The following is a 19,917-nucleotide window of genomic DNA, read 5'->3' on the forward strand; positions in this document are numbered from 1 at the left end:
TGCATGCACAATACATGCATAGGATGTAAAGGTGTCTGTGTGTGTGTGTGTTTTCTAGTGCTGTTTTTCATGGGTTACTTCATATATTTCAACAAGTGATTCAGACAAAGAAGGCATTTTTCCCTTGTGTTAAATCCTTTTGGAATGTCCTCTTCATGGTTATTCCAAAACAATTTTGAGTTATTCCTTGAAGAATCTTTCTCTGATCAACTTGGAAGTAGTTATTCTGTTGTTTGCTTGTTTGTTTGTTCTGACCTTGGAAAGGTACTGACCTATTTATTCATTTAACTCTTTAGTCTCTTTCTCAGACAAAGGAAAGAATCTTGGATATTTTATATAGGCTGTTTAGTTTCAAATATCATCATTTTAAGACCTGAGAAACACCTAGAGCAAGGTCTGTTTTAAGACTGTGATATTGAAGCAAGTTACATCCTTTTACACTTGAAGGCTAACACTGCCCCTTGATGCTCTGTGGATATTGTAGACTGACAGATGAAGAAAGAAATGAATTGGAGAAACAAGTGAAAACTCTTCAAGAAGGTTATAACTTACTATTCAGTGAATCTCTGAAACAACAAGAATCGCAGCTGTCAGGAGAGGTGAAGGTAGAGGAGAAGGTAACATTGCTTACGAGATGTGAGGTCCATTTAAGAGTCTAGTCTATTGCATGACTGAAGATACATGGCAATGCACCTTGGGGTTTCTATGTGGAAAACATGTGGATAGAATGGATTTTAGAGTGTGGAGTCTTCTTTGTTGTTTATAAAATGCAACCTTCCTCGTGCTGATCATCATCCTATGCCTTCTTAATCTCTGCCTTGCATGGTGAAAGAGGATTCATTCTAACTCTTCTTTTTCAAAGCCATTCTTTTACTCTTATGTTCAGTATGTTACTATAAAATGTGATTAAAGAAGAGCCTGTGGGTCATCTCTGCAAGTGATATGCTGTAGAGATTCTTGATTGTCAGAGATACTCCTGAAAGTTATTTGAGCGGTGGGAGGCTATGACTTATATCTCATATCATCTTTAAAAAAATCACTTAGAAATTATCCGGCTCAGTAATGTGTCCAACACAATGTTAAAAGCTATTTGTTATATTCAACCCCATGACTCCCAGGAATACTTTCACATAATTACTCATGTTTTGGGGGTACGTAACAAGTTTTTTGGCTCCTTAGTCTTACTATCCTTGGAAATGTCTGTATGCTGTAAACATCAGTAGCATGGAGTTTGATGCTCTCTTCCTTGTCACTAGACTCTCATCTCACCTAGATGCAGAAAGCATGGTTTGCCTTCCAGACAGATATGTGTTCTTTTTCTCACTGTCACACCTACTCCTGTGTCTTCACTAACCCTGTTAGTATACACAGATGTTAAGTTTTCAATTCACAGATGCATGTTGTTTTCAAAGCTTTATCACATCCTGTGCTGTTGAATAGATCACTGACATAGATCACTTGTGCATTTGAGCTGCCTAACTTTCACACGCTGCCTTGGTAAGTAGAGGACTTTTTTACGATTAAGTTTATTATTATAAAACAAAGCCACCTATGTTGCAAGAAACTGCCTTAGGTACCAGACTGACCCAAGCTTTCTGCATTTCCCTTTCAGCCGGATAAAGTGATTGCGGGCACCATCAATCAGACAACTGGAGAGGTCCTTTCTGTCTTTCAGGCGGTCTTAAGAGGCCTTATTGACTATGAAACAGGGGTCAGGTTGCTCGAGGCACAGCTAGTGACTTCTGGTTTAATTTCACCAGAGTTAAGAAAGTGTTTTGACCTCAAAGATGCCGAAAGCCACGGCCTCATTGATGAACAAATTCTGCATCAGCTGAGAGAACTAAGTGAGGTTAAGCAGATCATTTCTACTGCGTCACCAGCCACGGTCCCTGTGCTAGACTCTCTGGCTCAGGGCATGATATCAGAACCCATGGCCATCCGAGTTCTTGAGATGCTGCTTTCCACAGGCTCTCTGCTTGTTCCAGCCACGGGCGAACACCTGACCTTGCAAAAGGCTTTCCAGAAGAATTTGATTTCCTCAGCATTGTTTTCTAAAGTCCTAGAAAGGCAGGACACTTGTAGAGACCTTATTGACCCATGCACCTCTGAGAAGGTCTCTTTAACTGGTATGGTACAAAGGAGCATTTTTGAGGAAAATACCAGGATGTGGCTTTTACCAGTGAGACCACAGGAAGCTGGCAGGATAACTCTGAGGTGTGGGAGAAGCGTCAGCATTCTGAGAGCGGCTCACGAAGGACTCATAGACCGGGAAACCATGTTTAGGCTGTTAGGCGCACAGCTTCTGTCTGGCGGTCTGATCCATGGCGACTCTGGCCAGAAAATGACTGTTGAAGAAGCCATGGCAAAGGGCATGATTGACAGAGACACTGCAAGTAGCATCCTCACCTATCAGGTTCAGACGGGTGGGATCCTGCACTCAGACCCTGCTAAGCGGCTAACGGTAGATGAAGCCGTGCAGTGTGACTTGATATCGTCCAGCAGTGCGCTTCTGGTTCTCGAGGCTCAGCGGGGCTATGTCGGACTCATCTGGCCCCAGTCCGGTGAAATATTTCCCACATCTTCCTCCTTACAGCAAGAGCTGATCACAAATGAATTAGCTTACAAAATTCTGAATGGGAGACAGAAAATCGCTGCTCTCTATATCCCAGAAAGCTCCCAGGTCATTGATTTGGATGTTGCTAAGCAGCTTGGCATCATAGATAACAATACAGCATCAATTTTAAAGAACATAAGACTGCCAGACAAAATGCCAGACGTGGGAGACTTAGAAGCGTGTAAAAATGCCAAAAGATGGCTCTCCTTTTGTAAATTCCAGCCATCCACAGTCCATGACTACAGGCAAGAAGAGGACGGTTCTGATGGCGAAGAGCCAGCCGCAACCCAGAACTCGGAACAAACCAAAAAGTTATTCCTGTCTTACTTGATGGTGAACAGCTACATGGACGCGAACACGGGGCAGAGGCTTCTGCTCTATGACGGAGACTTGGGCGAGGCTGTGGGCATGCTGCTGGAGAGCTGCGGTGCAGAGCTCGGTGCTGACGCGCCCGTGAGGGAAGGTCTTGCTGTCTCAGGCATCCCCGATGCCTCTCCTAATTATGCATCCCGTAAGGAGAAGGATGAGTGTCCCACCTCAGCAGCTGGTTCTGATAAAGGTCCTCACAGACAACTTGAACGAAAAGAGACGCTTGCAAATGGAAAGTGTGCCATAAAAGAAGAGTTCTATGAGGCGGGAAACGATGATGGCAGGAGTGAGTTGTGTTGGCCAGAAAACCTAGCAAATCCAACAACAGTTGTTCACAAAGCCAGCAGCCCATCTAGTGTGTGTGTCCCCAAACCGACACCATGTTCAGCCCAACCTGAATATGCAGAGGGGAGCGCACTCAGACATGACCCCAGGAATATTCTTAAAGACTATGAAAATCAAGGTGACCTTGAAACAAGGGCACATCCAGATGGGTGTAACCATTCTAAAAGCACCAGAGATCTTGCAGGTAATTTTCTGACGGCAGAGACCCATAGACTTTGTGATCCGAATGAAGGAGAGACTGGAGATGATATGCAGAAGGGCCCACCTGTCTTTGACTATTCCCCTCAGCTGAGTGCCCTGTTAAGCCACAATGAGGTGGGGCTCCATCAGGGGAGTTTCGGTGATACACCTACCCCACAGACCTCGGGAGATACGTGCAAAGCTTCTGCACTGTCGTTCGGTGGCCACAGTGTGTCAGCTGAGCAGAGCACAGGAGAGGTATCTCAGGACCAATTTCTGGGAATCGCAGCTATTAACGTCAGCTTACAAGGGGAGCCTTGTGAACAGAAGTCTGTAGATACCGGGGGCCGCACTGTGCAAGTGCACTGTGACAGCGACGAGCACACATCGTTTGCTTCCTGTGAGAGTGAACATGCTCAGCAAACGGACGAAGACGAGAAAACCGGGTCTGAGGAGGAGGACTACTCCTGTACCGTGATCCCTGGTTCGTGGAACGCCAGCACACCTACTTGTGGCACACTGTCACCTGAAGGAGCCATCGATGCTGGTGACTATGAGACATCCCTGCTGGCTGATCAGCAGAGTGACACGGGAACAGACACCGAGAGTGATGACTATTTTTATGATACCCCCTTGTTTGAAGACGATGACCATGATTCTCTAGTTCTTCAAGGTGATGACCATGATTGTTTGCAACCTGAGGACTGTGACACACTGCAGGAAGAAAACGATGGGACACCTCCTCCTGCTGATGGTTTTTATGAAGTCTCAAAAGAGGAGAAAAGTCCTGTGTTTCCTCAAGGAGGAATAGATGATAGCTTAAGTGTGAAGAGCAAAGGTCATTGTCCTCAGGAGTTTCTTGTAGGTACTGAGACACCTGGATTGTATTTAGTTGACCAGAAACAGTTCAGTTCAGTTGGCCCAGACAAGGTGAATGTACAGTTAGTGGAACCTACAGCCAAAAGGGAAGACCCACTTGACCTTAAGAATAATGAATCTGATTCGTTGAGTGATGGTGACATTATAGGAAGGAAAGAGAGCTTAGGAGCTTCCTTAATGCCCGGTGATAGCTGGAGAGGGAGGAGAGAAGAGTGTGACAGTAGCCAGGAAAGTCAGTCTGACACTGATCACATAGGTTCCACGGAAGAAAGCGACAGGTATTATATATGTGACAGTACTGACATGGATGATGGTGACAGTGATATTCATAATGAGGAATACAGCAGTGAAGATGGTGGTGACAGAGGAGGAGGACAAGGAATAGAAGATGAGAATGGGAAGCCCTCATTGTCTGCCACTCCTGTAAAAGAACACAGGGATGAAAACCAAAGTACCTGTAACACGATTCTCCTAGACAAAATGCACATTTGTAGTCCATCAGGAAAGCAACACCACGCTGGTGTCTTACAGACAGAAGCAACTGGTATGAGAGGTCCAGACGCTGAAAGAAGCAACCATCCAGAACTGAGGACTGGAGCAGATGAAGAAGACAAAGGAAGTCTGTCTAATCATGTGGAAACTGTGGACGTGTTGCTGTCTAATGCTGAAGACTCCGCCTCAGAAAAAATCTTGGGCTTTGAAAATGTTTTACCAAATAATACCAGTTTGATTTCTGATTTAGAAAGTGATGGAATGAGCACAGAAGTCAAGTTGGTTCAAGGGCCAGTATCTACAAACATTCTAAAAGCCGAAGACGAATGTCTTGAGAGTGTATCACCAAAAACCAGTCCCTCTTTTGATAAAGTAGGTTGTTCTGCAACTGAGTTAGTAGGAAGACCTGAGGAAAAACACTCATCACCTACATTAGATGACAGGGGTCAGCAAGAGAATGGAAGAGGTCTGGTTAAAGGTAGAGATGGCAGAAACGGTCAGTTGATACATGAAACATCCATTCAGGAAATAGGCATTGGGATAGAAGAAGGGCTGATAGCAGGCCCAGAAGAAGAAGAAGAAAGATATCTCAGCTCTTCTCCAAATAAAAGTGCAACAGAGAGCCTCAGCATTGGTAAGACTCAGTTTCCCCCTCTGCTGATGAACTCTGAGGAACCTAAACACAGAGGAGACCAGACAGCAGCGACGGTGGCTTTTGGAGGTGAACCAAAGAGTGTGCAAAGGAGGGTTAGTGAAAGTCCTATTCTGCTTGAGACTCTTGCAGAAATATTTGACAGCTCAGTTTCTAAAGAGGCCCATGCTGACTTGACTTCAGGTGTAACATCCTCTGGGGTGAGGAGCTATGTGGAAGAAGATTCCTTCAGTGGAGGGCTGGAGAAAGAGAACAGTCCGTTTACCTCTTTAGAACACAGTGATAAACATAAAAACGCAGATGTGCTGGAACTAACCAAAAATATCCTAGTTTCCTCTCCCATGGAAGATGACTTATATGCAGTAAATAGTGCAGAGGAAAAGGCAATCATTCCCCAGGAAGACTGGCTGCCAGGTGCCAAGATCCAACAAGGTGACACTTCTATCAAGGAAAGTATCTCAGAAGGAAAAACAGGAGTTCTTCCGTTACCTCCAAAAAATGGTGACACCACGCTGTCATGCTTACTTCTTAAAAGTGTGGAGGACTGTGGAGAAAATACTGGTTTTGTGGAGTCTAGGCTCCATATGACTGGAGTGAAAAATACCTCCAACACCACTTCAGGTGTGGAAAAGACTGAGAAACACCCACACAGAGAACAAGCCTCATCTCTAAGACCCCAAGAGAGAGAAGTTCATATTCCTGAGTTGTCTCTGGCATTTGTGGAAGATGGAAAAGCTATTTTGAAGAACATGTTAGAAGAAGTTCATGTGAATCTCCAAGAGGTTGGAGACCCTTCAGCTTGCACAGGCACTAAAATTTCTCTTCAGAACTTCATTAAGAGAGTTATCTTGTCTCAGTTGCCAAATGAAGTATCTAGCGTGTCCAGTCCTGACGTTTCTGCCATGGCTAGCTCATCACAACCAAAGGCAGAGAGTGGAGAGGATCCCCTCTGTGTTACAAGACTTCAGTTGGGCCTTCTTGATATGTTGAAGCAAAAGCAGTTCACCCAAGAAACCCCAGGCACATCTGAGTTGATGAAAGCATTAACTCAGATAGAGTGCAGTACAGAGGAAAGAGACACTGCATCTGAATTAAAACTTAAAAATGCCTTTTACAAGCTGCTCTTTGATGGGTATGCAGCAGAAAGAGAACAGGCCGAATCCTCGCCTCAGAAACCATGTGCTACTCCTGAGATGGCAGAAGAAAAACCGTACAACCGCAGGGATCCAGAGAGCGAAGAAGAAAATCACTGTTCCCTAAGCCCACAGACCTTGAGAGAAATGGAAATGGAACACCCCAGTGTGCACCCCGCAGCATGGCCAGGAAATGGCGAGACACTTGAAGAGCTATGCAGTGAGCCCCCAGGCCATTCACAATGTATTTTGGGATCAAAAGAAATGGCTTCTGATGATAGCTCAAAGGAAAAAGTGAGTTGACATATGCATTTTTTCTCCATGACAATTCCAGCAGGAAACGTGGGGATAATCCCATATATTTTGTTTGCATTAAAATTGTTTTCATAAAGGCTTAATTACTGTATTCAATTTTGTTTTTAGTATTTCAGTGAGTTACAACAGTGTTTGCAACATACTGAGAAAATGCATGAATATTTGGCTTTGCTTCAAGATATGAAGCCCCCCTTAGACAGCCAGGCATCTATGGATAACACTCTAGAAGCCTTGAAGAGTCGGCTTAAGCAGTTTGAGGTAAGAGTTATCTGCAAACGTGATCTTCAGCTCCCCAGCATTATTCAAATTAAACAAAAGGTTTATTTAGGCTATGGTTTTGGAGCCTATAACCCATGATCCCTTGATCCTGTTGCATCTAGTCTATGGCAAAGTAGTTCTTCCCCTCAAAATGAAAGGCAGAAGAAGAAAGAAGAACTGGAATGCCCTGGCCCCTGTGAGAGTCCACCAACTCCAGAGATCTGAGGTTCCCCCACTAAATCCACCTCTGGAAGTTTCTGTTCCTCCGCTGCACCAAGCTGAGGTCCAAAGCATTGGGCCTTGGGAGACATTCAGAGCCCAGCTATAGAAACCTGTGGTTCACGGATAGTGCCATTTAATGCATGATTTACAAGAAGCAGAGAGCTTTGCTCTCATGTTTTGTGTTTGAGTTTGTGCTTTCTGCTAAGTAGTAAATATATATTTCTCTGCAGACATTCGAGTTGGGATTGGCTCCAATTGCTGTGTTATTAAGAAAAGATCTAAAGCTGGCAGAAGAATTCTTAAAGTCTTTTCCCAGTGACCTTCCCAGAAGACATCACGAAGAACTGAGCAAAAGCCACGGAGATTTACAGAATGCCTTCTTGTCTCTCAGCAGCATGTGCTCAGAAAGAAGGAAACTGATCACACTTGCAATTGACTCTGAAATGGTAAGCATAAAATGACAAGTTTTGAGTGAAATATGATTGAGAATTTAAAGTGTATTATGAGGTATTTTATTTAATTATTATATCTTTACAGTTCTCAACTTTTCAAACAGAATCACTGCAGGGCTTTGAAATTTGGGGGACAAAAAGAAATGAACCGTAATTTTGTTTTTTAGTCTAAGCTGGCAGTTCGTCATGAAGACTTCCTGCACAAACTTACATCATATTCAGATTGGGTATCAGAGAAAAGCAAATCTGTGAAGGATATTCAAACTGTGGACGTCCAGGATACTGCTCTTGTTAAGAAGGCTCTAGAGTTTCTTAAGGCAAGTGACAGAGTATAGACCCTGTGTGCTCAGTGCGAGACGTGTTCATGACAAGTACAAACCCCCGGAGTTTGTATTGACTCGGAGGGATTATCTGCTGTCTCTGGCTTGAGCAAATGTCTTTCCATAGTTGACCTAACTCTACAAGTTACACCATACACCACACCAAACTCTCGCCACCACTGACATACTAACATTTGTCTTTGTGGCCTTCACAAATGAATTATAAAACATAAGATAACTATAAACTGGTCAGAGTACAATACCTCAAGTTATATTGGTATGCTAATAAATTTCAGTCTGAATTTTTCTGTACAGACTCTTAATTTGAACATTTCCATGAACACTTGGGCTCCTCGCTTAAGAATCTGAAAACTAAAATTATAGCCTGTTTAATTTATACTTTGTTTTCCGTGTGGTCTTGTTATGTGTTACCACGATTGAAAGAATAATGTAAATAATGTAAATATTAGCATTTATTTTGTGATGTTAATGTCCCTTTCACTGTGAGGAATGAACCTTTTGGATCTTTGGGTTTTTTGTTTGTTTTTTGTTTTACTATATAGTTGCATTTTAAGCATGATAAATCGGGCAAAGAAAGACTACTCTTGGGGCTGTTTATATTTTAACCAACATCACCTTTAAACTCTTTATTATTGGGATGGAGAGATGGCTTAGGATATAAAGTACTTGCCACACGTTCTGTGCAAGGATGGGGTGTGAGTTTAAATCCCTGGAGTCAGTGTAAAGTTGAGTGGGTGACACACATCTGAAGCAGAGTACTTCAGTGGAGAAATAGGAGGTGCAGACGGGAGAATCCCCGACAACTTGTGGCCAGCTAGCTTGAAGGAAGCCGTGACAGTGAAAGAAAGGCCGAGTCTCAAGCAAGCAGAAGGCAAGAGCCAACACCGAGGCTGTCCTCTGACCTCCCCACACTCACACTCACCCACATACACGCACACGCATTATACACACACGAAATGCGAAAATCACTTTTTTTTTTTTTTTTTACACCAAATGATGAATAAGTAGATTCTTTGACTGAGACAGAGAAAGGCTCATTAAGCCTTTCAGTGCCGGTAGAAGGGTCATATTTATGTGTACCTCAGCGTCACTCATCCTCTCGAACCTCACGGCAGGTACCTTCCCTGGCAACTTGTACTGCTTCTTATTCACAGACTGTGCTGAGAGATCTCGCACACACCAAAATGCAGCTGGAGACGACGGCCTTTGACATACAGTCCTTCATCTCTGATTGCACCCAAGACCTGTCTCCCGAGCAGAGCAGACAGCTGCTGCGACTCCTCAGTACAACCCAGAAGTGCTTCCTCCACACGCAGGAGCTGGTGACGGCCAAGGCGGGCCGGCTGGAGGCTCACCTGCGGCTGGAGCAGGAGCTCGGTCATCAGAAGGTTTGCCTTTCTTGTGCAGTGTGCTCCCTGCTCTCTGTGTCCGCTGTGAAGCCATAACTTAGGCCGCCTAGGGAGGTGCTCTGGATGTGGCGGAGTGGGTGCCGAGCGGAATCCCTGGGGTGGGTCACGGCATAGTTTTCCACATGGGTGGTCTCACGATCCTTGTCGGTGTTCTCTTAACAGCATTTTGTTAGGTGAGTGTCTTCATTCTCTCCCAGAAAGTGGGAGCAAGAAAGCATTCAGAAGTGCCTAGGAGTAACTGATGAAGGTTTAGCTCTGAAGGTTCAGGGTACTATGATTCCCCCTGGAAGGAGAGGGGTACTTGTTCTAGAGCTGGCTCGCCTCAGCTTTTGTCCAAAATGCTCCAGTTCACCTACTTTGTGTGGCTTAGTGAGCTCACTCACCCTCACCCCGCGCGTTAGTGAATTAGTAAGGTTGGTCGGGTAGTGCTGTGAACACTGACAAAGTGAGTCATGTGAAACACAGCCCTGTGCCTGGCCTCTGCCGAGCCTCGAGTCAACAGAATCCGTGTTTGCTGTTGCTCTGAGCTAGATAATGAGTGTGTGTGGAATGGGGAAAAAAATACAAGTTCTGACTTATCTGTCAGATTTAACGAACTCAGTACTGACTAAAGAACATAACGAGGAAATAAAGGTAGTGCATGTAATGTGGTTTTTATTCTTGAGGCATCCAGGCATTGTGTGTAGCATGATAACCTAAATAGACATAGCCATATGTTTACTGACAAATCACAACTAACTTCTCTTTTGGTGTCCTTTTGCAGAATTAACTGTGTGTGTCGCAGGTTTCAAGAGCTTAAGAAAATGGGATGTTTCCTCCTGTCGATCAGAAGTTCCAGTCTCTTATGCATATGCATGGCCAGTTTGCTGAGCATACAAGCTGCTGAGCAACAGCACTCAAACAGGCTCTTTCTGTGTACATGGGTCATGCTCATACCGTCTGTCTGTCTGTCTGTCCTTGCCCACTTTGCACTCCAATGCTATCATGTTTACAGCATACTTAAGAGCTTAGTGGAGGGCATTTGAAAGGTGTGTTCTGCTAAGAGGCTTGGTTAGAAGCGAATGGAAGGTTGGCCACTGCAGCTGTTCTGGGTTTCTCCATCTTAGGTGGTGGCAGAGCGTCAACAAGAGTACAAAGAGAAACTCCAAGGGCTGTGTGATCTCCTCACCCAAACTGAAAACCGCCTGATCAGTCACCAAGAGGCCTTTGTGATTGGGGATGGCACGGTGGAGTTAAAGAAGTACCAGCTGAAGCAAGAGGTAGACCTTCGTAGCTACAGCTGTCCATCCTTGCTAGGGTTGGTTCTGAGCTCTGGTAGGCCACTGGGATTTCCGGAAACATGTTAGATGTATCAGAAGCAAAGGCATACCCAGAGGCTCTGGGAAAGAACTTTACACTTTATACTAAAAGCTAGACTTAAAACTTCAAGCGGGCCGTGTACTTTCCTTGACATTTTTGGTGACATACTTTGCCAAGGGGGCAAATGATGCATTACAATGTGAACGCTTTTATGGCCTGCTGACTCAGTTGCAAATCAGGAGAAATAGGCTTCAGCCTGAGTTCTTTCTTAGCACAGTACTAACTCTCTTCCTGTTCTTTGGGTCTTTTCCTGTAATTTATTGTTTTTTATCAAAGGAAAAGAGGTAAAATAACAAAATGCCAGATAAGAAAATCTGTGTTCTGGTGTCAGGAGAAAGAGAGCCACGTATGTAGCTTTTGATTCAGATTCAGTGTTCGTCACGCCTGCGACCTCAGCTTCCTTCACTAAGTTGCCACATTGTTATTAAAGCCGAGTAAATGTGCATCAAGTCATCTCTGCAGTGAATGGCGCTCCGCAGTGGCCTACTGTACAGGCTCACATGCAAGCCACACTCTCAGAACCTCGAGGAAGCTCAAGATGGCGTACAGAGAAAGGCGTTGTCCAGATGAAGTGGTATACTATAGAAAACGAAAAGGCATAAAAGCAGAATTCTCTTGTTGTTAAGAGTGAAGATCACAGAGGGAAATTTTTACCGCTCAGGCAAGGGAAAGCTCTTAACTCCAGAGAGATCTTAGTCTCAAGAGTCCTAGTAGCCAGGGCTGAGAGGCAACCACTACGTCATATATAACCCAGTGTTAAAAAAAAGAAAAAGTCACAATTCACTGAGGAACCTGTGGTTTTGGGGGTTTTTTGTTTGTTTGTTTGTTTTTGTTTTTTCCTGAGAAATAGATAAGTATTAAAAGTCAAGGCTCTGTTGCGTGTGGGGTGACATATGCCTGTAAGTGTGGCACTTGGGAGGTGAAGGAGGAGGATGGCTTTCTCAGCCCGCCTAGGCCACAGAGTAAGCACAGTCGGAAATAATATGTATCAGTGTTCAGAAATAGAGTATCACCACAAATTTATGTTGTAAACATGCTTATGCAAACACCACACAAATTTGTGCAGCTCATATATGAATGCCTCGATGTTTTCGATGTTTCACAAATGTTTCACTCTTAAGCATTAACCTTTCAAGGCTCATACAGCTTTAATACTGGGACTTCAAATTACTTGAAAATTAAAGTGCAGTTAAGCCAACTCACACTATCACACACTCTCTGCTTTTCCAGCTGTGTTTGTCAGTCTCTTTGCTGGGGTAACTCTCTTTTACAATTACAGTTCTGCAGGAGTTGGAATGATGCAGCAGTGTCCTGTTTTCTGTGTGTGTTTTAAGGAATTACAGAGGGATATGCAAGGAAGTACACAGGCATTGGCAGAAATAGTGAGAAACACGCAACTATTTTTAAAAGAGAGTGGCGAAGAGTTGTCCCAAGAAGATAAAGCTTTGATTGAGCGGAAACTAACTGAGGCGAAGGTAAAGTGTGAACAGCTGAACTTAAAGGCAGAACAGTCGAGAAAGGAGCTGGATAAGGCAGTGACGACGGCCATCAAGGAAGAGACTGAAAAGGTACCTGTCTGACTGTACGGTACACTGTTGCTTCGCCAGAGATGGTTGTCTCACTAGCTGCCTGCTTTTATTAAGTGTATCCAGTGGTACCGACCGAGCAGTGGTTAGCACTGGGAACTAGAGTGCGGAGACTCTGGGCACATAATTACCAGATACAAAGCTAGGAAGAATTGGCTTTGCTGCATCATTTTATAAGCAGAAGCCAGTTGAGAGACTTTGGGTGTGAGAAGTGCCGCCGACTATGGTTCAGGTTTCAAAGTATCTGTTTGAAGGCATTGTAGAGGAACTGCTGGTCGCTTTAAGGTTTAACTCCCATCCATTTCTAATATGTGTTAGTTTTTATAATTTAAGATTACCTAAGTAGCTATTCTTTTTAATGTGGTAAGCTTAAGCCACGCCTGTCTACTTACAAACCTTCCCTACCCAGGTTGCAGCTGTGAGGCAGCTGGAAGAGAGCAAAACCAAAATAGAAAACCTTTTGGACTGGTTGACGAACGTTGAGAAAGATTCGGAAAGGGCAGGGAGGAAGCACACACCGCTGATCGAGCAGAACGGAACCCATTTGCATGAAGGTGATGGCAAGTCAGTAGCTGGTGAGGAGGATGCAGTCAATGGGAACCTGCTGGAGACGGATGCTGAAGGGGACGGTGGGACCACCGAGGAGAATCTGAACCAGCAGTACCAGAAAGTCAAGGTGTGCCACTTACAGGTCTAAGTGGTGCTCAATAAAGAATCAAACAGCTCAGAAAACTGAGCCTTTCTGACCACAGAGAATAAAGACTTTCCCCTCCCCAGGGTCTTTGTTATGTCAAGTATAAATCACCGTGTAGGTTCTAAGCAAGTAAACACAGTAAAAAGTGCACACTGGCTTCGGCTTCTGTGCATAGCTGAAGCCCTGATTTAGAAAGGGAAGAGAGCTGGAGAGCTGGCTGAGGAAGCTTGCTCTTACAGAGGATCTAAGTTCAGGCCCCAGCGCCCACACCAGGCAGCTCACGACTGCCTGTAACTCCAGCTCACCTCCAAGGTCATCTGGAGCAGGCATGTGTGCATAAATTAAAAAATAAAAAGGAACGGCAGGAAGGAGGCAGATAGCCGACCTCTCTGGAGCAGTGACGGTGGCCAGCACCTTCCGGCCACTTCATTTAGTCTCCTCAGCTCCTCTTTGAGGTCTTATGATTCCGTTTTCTAGACAGTTGCAGCGTACATACCTGAAGGAGCTCGCCCAGGCTGCACATGTTTTACAGCTAGAGTTTGGCTTCAGCCTCAGCCGTAGTTTTGGTCACTGTGCTGCGTGTTTACAGACCCGCATGCTGCATGGCCCTGAACCCCCATCATTCTCAGGCGGTGGCACAGGCCATTTTGGAGCATGAAGGCCCAGGTGTCGCAGCTGTCACTTGTGCCTTCACTGCCAGAGCAAAGGCAGTGTTCCGTTCAGGTGTCCCGAGTTGACAGGTTTGTCTCCGTGACTGAGTCTTGTAGGAGTCACTGCTTGATAACTGTCCTTGAGGGGCCTTTTCAGCTCTCTTGACTGTCCTAGGAGCCGGGAGGATATCCGCAGTGAGAGTTTCTAGAAGATGTAACTTCGGCCCGAACAGTGAGCATGCTCACATTTTCCAAACGCTTAGGAGCAGGCTCTCACTGTTACTGTTGTTTAAAATGAAAAAAAAAAAAAAGAAAAAAAAAAAAAAAAGCAGCATGAACTCCCAAAGGAAGTTGATGAGTTATGACTGAAAAGTGATGAAGCGGTGGTAGTTTAACCCAAGTCATAAAAATGATCATTGAGAATGCGGAGGTCACCCAAGCCAGGGTCCAGGGTGTAACATTTCCTTCTGAGCTCTTCCGAGACCGAGAATCCTTCAGAGCCAGGCTGCTATTTCAGTGGGGACACAACCAGGGGCCCCGCGTTAACCCCCTGCGACTGTGCCGGCCCCAGGTCAGTCAAGCCTCTTCCTCCCTTCAGCATAATATTTCCCATGTAGGAAAGGAAGGACACCAATCGCGTGACTTAGGGTATTCTGTACATCCATCCTCTCCGAAGGCAAAAGCCCTGATGGAGAGGAGCATAAGAACATAGTTCCAATGCCAGAGACCCAGTTTGTGGAAGAAAATTGTTTAAACAAAAATATTTATCATCAGTCCAGAAAGTGCTGGGCACTGTTGCCGATAGTGAGAATGTAAATGTGCCCAGATCTGCACCCCACTGGCTGCTGGGCAAGGCCTGGCTGGCCGCTCGTGGCTCTAAGCCTATCGCTGATCTGCCGGCGTTCTCCCTCTGCCCTGGTGAGAGTCGGCGCTGTTGTAGGCGCTTGGGATTCCATCCTGGTGCTTGCCTACCAAGGGAGCGAGGATCACGTAATAGCTACGTCCTACGGTGTGGTGGAAGGTAGCAGGCGCTACGGGAGGAAGGGTCCCACTGAGTCAGTCAAGAGTGAGTGAGTGAAACTCGGTTCCGTCTTCAGTATTTAGATCAAGTTATTAGGATGAAACCGTGTGGTGGGGTTTCTACAGATACTCAAAGGGCGTGGAGGCAGCTGTGTAGGTATCTGTTGAAACAGCTGCCACCAGGCACAAACACAAGGAGAAAATGGAGCAGGGTGCCTACCCAGGTAGGTGGGGACAGGTGGGAGCAGGCAGAGAGCAGGTGTAGCCAAAAGAGCCCTGTGATGCCAGCCGGCTCCGGCTTGCGGAGGCCATTACAAGAAATGGACACAATTGCTTGGGGCCATTAGCCTTTTGTGCCACGTTTGAGCAGCACATTTGCAGAAATTTCTTATAGACGGGGATTTGGGGGGAGACACCTTAGATGCCAAAGGCCGGGAGGTGAGGCCATCAGCGGCCCTGTGTGCCATCGACATGTTGGCAGCACCGCTTCCTGAGAGCGCCTTTGGCTCTCGTGCCTCAGAGTGGACTTGAACCCCTAGCAATGCTCCCTCGGCTGGAGTGGAGCCCTCTAATAGGATGCTCTTGTTTCGCTGTTTTTAAGAATATGTATCTGGCAGCTTGAGAAGGGCATTGAGAAGCAGGTTGGGTCCTGGAAGCACGCCCACCCACCCCGAGGCCATAGGGTCCCCGGCGGCTCTGTGGTTGTGACCTGTGGCTTGACCGACAGACTTGTCTCCACACAGGCCCAGCACGAGCAGATCGCAGCCCGGCACCAGGCGGTCATCCTAGCCACGCAGTCGGCGCAGGCGCTGCTGGAGAAACAGGGCCACTATCTGTCTCCCGAAGAGAAGGAGAAGCTGCAGAGGAGCACGCAGGCGCTGAAGGCGCACTACGAGGCCGCGCTGGCTGGGAGCGAGAAGAAGATGAAGCTGACGCACTCCCTGCAGGAGGAGCTGGAGAAGTTCGACACCGACCACGGCGAGTTCGAACACTGGCTGCAGCAGGCAGAGCAGGAGCTGGAGAACCTGGAGGCAGGCGCCGACGACCTCGCCGGCCTCGAGGACAAGCTCAAGAGGCAGAAGAGCTTCTCCGAGGACGTCATCTCGCACAAAGGCGACCTGAGGTACATCACCATCTCCGGGAACAGGGTGTTGGAAGCTGCCAGATCCTGCAGCAGGAGAGACGGCGACAAGCTTGACCAGGACAGCATCGACACTTCCGCCGCCCACAGAGAGGTTCAGACTAAACTGGATCAGGCCACGGACCGCTTTCGGTCTCTATACGCCAAGGTAATTTTATTTTCCTTTTACTTATTTTTGAGTAGAGGTTAGTTTTCTACCTGTCCTATTCGGAATTCGAAGTAAAAAATATATAAATATAAACATAGACATGGGGAAATCGTAGTCTTATTCATCTCTCCTACTTCAGAAAAATGTGTGTGGAGGATTATCAACTTGAGGTTAACTTGGTTTCCAGAGAGGTCTGCCAGAAATTGTTCTCAGTTTCTGCAGTACCAAAGTTGACCACCAGGTGGGGCATGTTAACTGAGCGGAAGGAGGGCTCAGCCTCGGGTGGATACCGACAGAGGTTTCCTGTGGTATGATTCCCTTCACATATTACAGGACTGTTTGTCCCACAGATACATTTGATCAGTGTATTTTCAGTGTTAATGACTAATGCCATGTGTTCTTCTTTTATGACCTTGGGAAATTAAGAGTCTTGTTAAAAAAAAAAAAAAAAAACTGTAAGCTAGGTGTGATGTGCACGCTCCAAAAGCCAGAGGATTGTAGATTCGGGTCATCCTGGGCTACATAGCAAGATCCTGTCTCAACATGGGGAGGGAGAGGACCCAAGAACATGCTTGCCTGCTTGCACACAGACTCCGTAGACTTACCCACCTGCATAAATGAACGGAAGAGTGCCTTTGAGGCTTGGATTTTGCTTTGTGTTCACATGAGTTATTTGGCTTCATTGTGTTGATCTTGTGCAACACTGAGAAGTGACCGAGAAAGCACCTTAAAGGTATTTTCATAAAATTCATATATATGTAAATATATATATGGTATGAAAGTTGAAGAAATGTATCCTGGTAAGCCTACCTAGTTCAGCGATTTATTCTTGTTAAGGCCAGCCACCAATATGTTCATTTTTTAAAATCATTGTAAGTATAGAAATATCTCCTCATTTTTATAGTTACTTTGGCTTCTCCATATGAAAGGGGAAAAAAACTCAACTGTGGTTGGAGCCTGTTTCTCCCCAGGTTACAGCTCATACATCTGGAGATGACTACCAGAAATCAGTGGGTTTCAGTCTCCCTTCTCTTCCTGGTTTTTAGTGCAGTGTTCTTGGGAATAACCTCAAAGATCTGGTGGACAAATACCAACACTATGAAGATGCGTCCTGCGGACTCCTGTCGGGGCTCCAGGCCTGCGAGGCCAAAGCAAGCAAGCATCTACTTGAGCCCATTGCTGTGGACCCCAAAAACCTGCAAAGGCAGCTAGAGGAGACCAAGGTAAAGAGCGGGGGAGGAAGAGAAACAACCCCTGAGTAGCCTAAGACAGAATCCCATTCCCCACACTGTGTGATGGTTTTACTCTGGGCCGAGGAAGCGTGTGGGAACTATTCTGTCCCATCAAGGGCTCTGACTCTGCTAAACTCTCCCTAAATTTTGTCTCACTGTTCCTTAACTGGTTTGACTTTGCGTTATTGCCTGTATTCCACTGCACCTACCTCCTACCCCAACAAAGCCCAGCCCACCTGTTCACTACCATCTTCCTTAGTTTTCCTCCCCCTTTCCCCTGGAATGAAGCTCTGTGAGAGCAGGTGTTTCTGTCTGTCGTGTGTAGCGCTGTCTCTAGAGCGATTGTTCTCACCTTGTAGGTCTGCAACCCCATCAGGGGTCAGACAGTCCTTTCACAGGGGTCGCCTAAGGCAGTTGGCATGTCAGATGTTTTCATCATGACTCGTAGCAGTAGCAAAATCACAGTTATGAAGCAGCAATGACAGTAGTTTCATGGTTGGGGTTCACCACGACATGAAGAGGGTCACCTGGCCCAAAGTGCCTGATGAGTATTTGTTTGAGGATGGACAGAGAAGAGAGAGGCATAGCTAAAGCCCTGCTCAGGGCATGTTCTTGCCCACTATTGTCTCATCCCTGACGTAGCTTCAGCCTCAGACTAGGTGATCTGACAAGCTGTGGGAACGGTGGGAAATCGCTTTCTAGCTTTCTGGCTAGCACTTGGACTCTGGCCTTTCCCTTCTCCCAGCATGAGATTTCCCAGGAAATTCCAGGTCTTGAGAGTCTATTGTTTCAATGGTCTGGTAGCCTAAAGGAACACCACAGATGTCTCTAGGACCTCTGCATCGCTGCGGAGAGAGCGCAGCCTGGTTTTGTTTAATGCACAGGCCATGTAAGGGTTAAGAGCAGAGGACAGTGAGAGGGAAGACTTATGGAGGTGCAGGGCGGGTAGGCACAGTCCCGTCTGGATCCAGAGCGTTGTCATTACCCTCCAGTAGGTACCAGGAGAGTACTCTGGGCTAGGCCAGCCTCCCCAGCTTAATTCCTCCGCTGGCTTCCAGTGTGCACTTTCAGCTCTGCTGTTCATCTGTTTACTTTTCTTTCCAGATCTGCCTTAATTGGCTAGTTCCTCTTGGTTATGTACTGAAGGACAGAATATGTGATGACATCAGAGGAGGTTCTGTGATATTTAGGGTCATGATTTTGCTAAGAAATGCCAGAAGTTTAAAATAGTTGTTAGGGTTGACTGACATGTAATTGGGGAGTAAAACATTACAGGAGAATGAAACAGCTCAAGCTTGATCCTTGTAACTATGCTGCATCTTTATAGAAATGAATTTTTAGGATCTAGAGCAAAAGCAGAGAAAGAACCCTATGGCATTTAATTAAACATACAGGCATGGATTTTGGAACAGAGAGGCTTACTTGGTGAGTGCTGCAAAGAGTCTGTGATGCAGAGGCAGGGGTAGCTCAGAGAGTGAACACAAGCTAGGCCATGGTGTAGTGGAAGAGTAAATCTCAGATTCACAGTGTCCCTGGATACATTTTTCTCACAGATGATCTTTGTATGTAGTAAGATTAAACTTGGGTGAAGATTAGGCACTTTTTGTCCTAGTTAGAGTTTCTATTGCTGTGAAGTGACACTATGACCACAGAGACTCTTACAAAGGAAAGGGCTGGCTTATACTTCAGAGAGTAGGTCCATTGCTGTCATGGCGGCATGCGGGCAGACGTGGTGCCAGAGAAGGAGCTGAGAGTTCTACATCCAGATTGGATCCAAAGGCTGCAGAGAGAAAGAGACACTGGGCCTGACTTGAGCTTCTGAAACCTCAAGGACCACCCCCAGTGACATACTTCCTCCAATAAGGCCATACCAACTTCAACATGGCCACACCTCCTAATGTGACACTCCCTAAGGGCCTATGGGAGGCCTTTTTCATTCATACCACAGCGGTCTTCCTATTCTTTTTTTCCTTTTTATTAAAGTGTTTAACAGTTACTAAGCTGGAAGTAGATCTAGAAATGGTAGTATACACCTACAGTCCTAGAACTGGGGAGGCAGAAACAGGAGGATTTGGGGGAATTTGAGACCAGCCTGCTCTTTAGAGAGTTCCAAACAAGCTAGAGCTATAGAATGAGACCTATCTCAATTTTTAAAAATTTTAATAATGTAAACATTTAAGTCAGTATTTTTATACATTAGCTTTTTACCTTGTGGCTGTATTTTGTTTCAAACATTCCATCAGCGGAGCTGCTGACTGACTGGTGTCAACGCTCTATGATGAAGTTAGAGGGAGTCACCAGATTTTTGCCCCATAAGTCATAAGAAGGTGGGCATCTGAGCCCAGTGTAGAGACTTGGATCTGGGACCAGCTCTAAATCACGCTGTCTGATGTTGACCTTTGAAACTTGTGCTGGTCTCCTGGATA

At 45.8% G+C, this 19,917-nt stretch overlaps 1 protein-coding gene across 12 annotated transcripts in view; it reads left to right on the forward strand.

Moving 5' to 3' along the window:
* Dst (dystonin) overlaps positions 1-19,917 on the forward strand; it is a 400,583-nt gene that overhangs the window by 274,485 nt on the left and 106,181 nt on the right. For 10 of the 12 annotated variants that reach the window (XM_055606422.1, XM_055606436.1, XM_055606427.1 and 7 more), the window contains 6 exons: positions 485-617; positions 10,768-10,920; positions 12,355-12,588; positions 13,016-13,282; positions 15,714-16,259; positions 17,306-17,482. In XM_055606422.1, coding sequence (XP_055462397.1) covers positions 485-617; positions 10,768-10,920; positions 12,355-12,588; positions 13,016-13,282; positions 15,714-16,259; positions 17,306-17,482 — 1,510 coding nt within the window. Of the gene's footprint in view, positions 1-484; positions 618-1,612; positions 6,959-7,087; positions 7,238-7,689; positions 7,906-8,078; positions 8,229-9,406; positions 9,641-10,767; positions 10,921-12,354; positions 12,589-13,015; positions 13,283-15,713; positions 16,260-17,305; positions 17,483-19,917 lie in introns of all 12 variants that reach the window. The other 2 variants (XM_055606512.1, XM_055606520.1) reach the window with 1 other exon arrangement.

Source organism: Psammomys obesus, unplaced genomic scaffold, assembly GCF_907164565.1.
Source record: "Psammomys obesus unplaced genomic scaffold, mPsaObe1.curated_primary_1811, whole genome shotgun sequence".
Taxonomy (NCBI): Eukaryota; Metazoa; Chordata; class Mammalia; order Rodentia; family Muridae; genus Psammomys; species Psammomys obesus.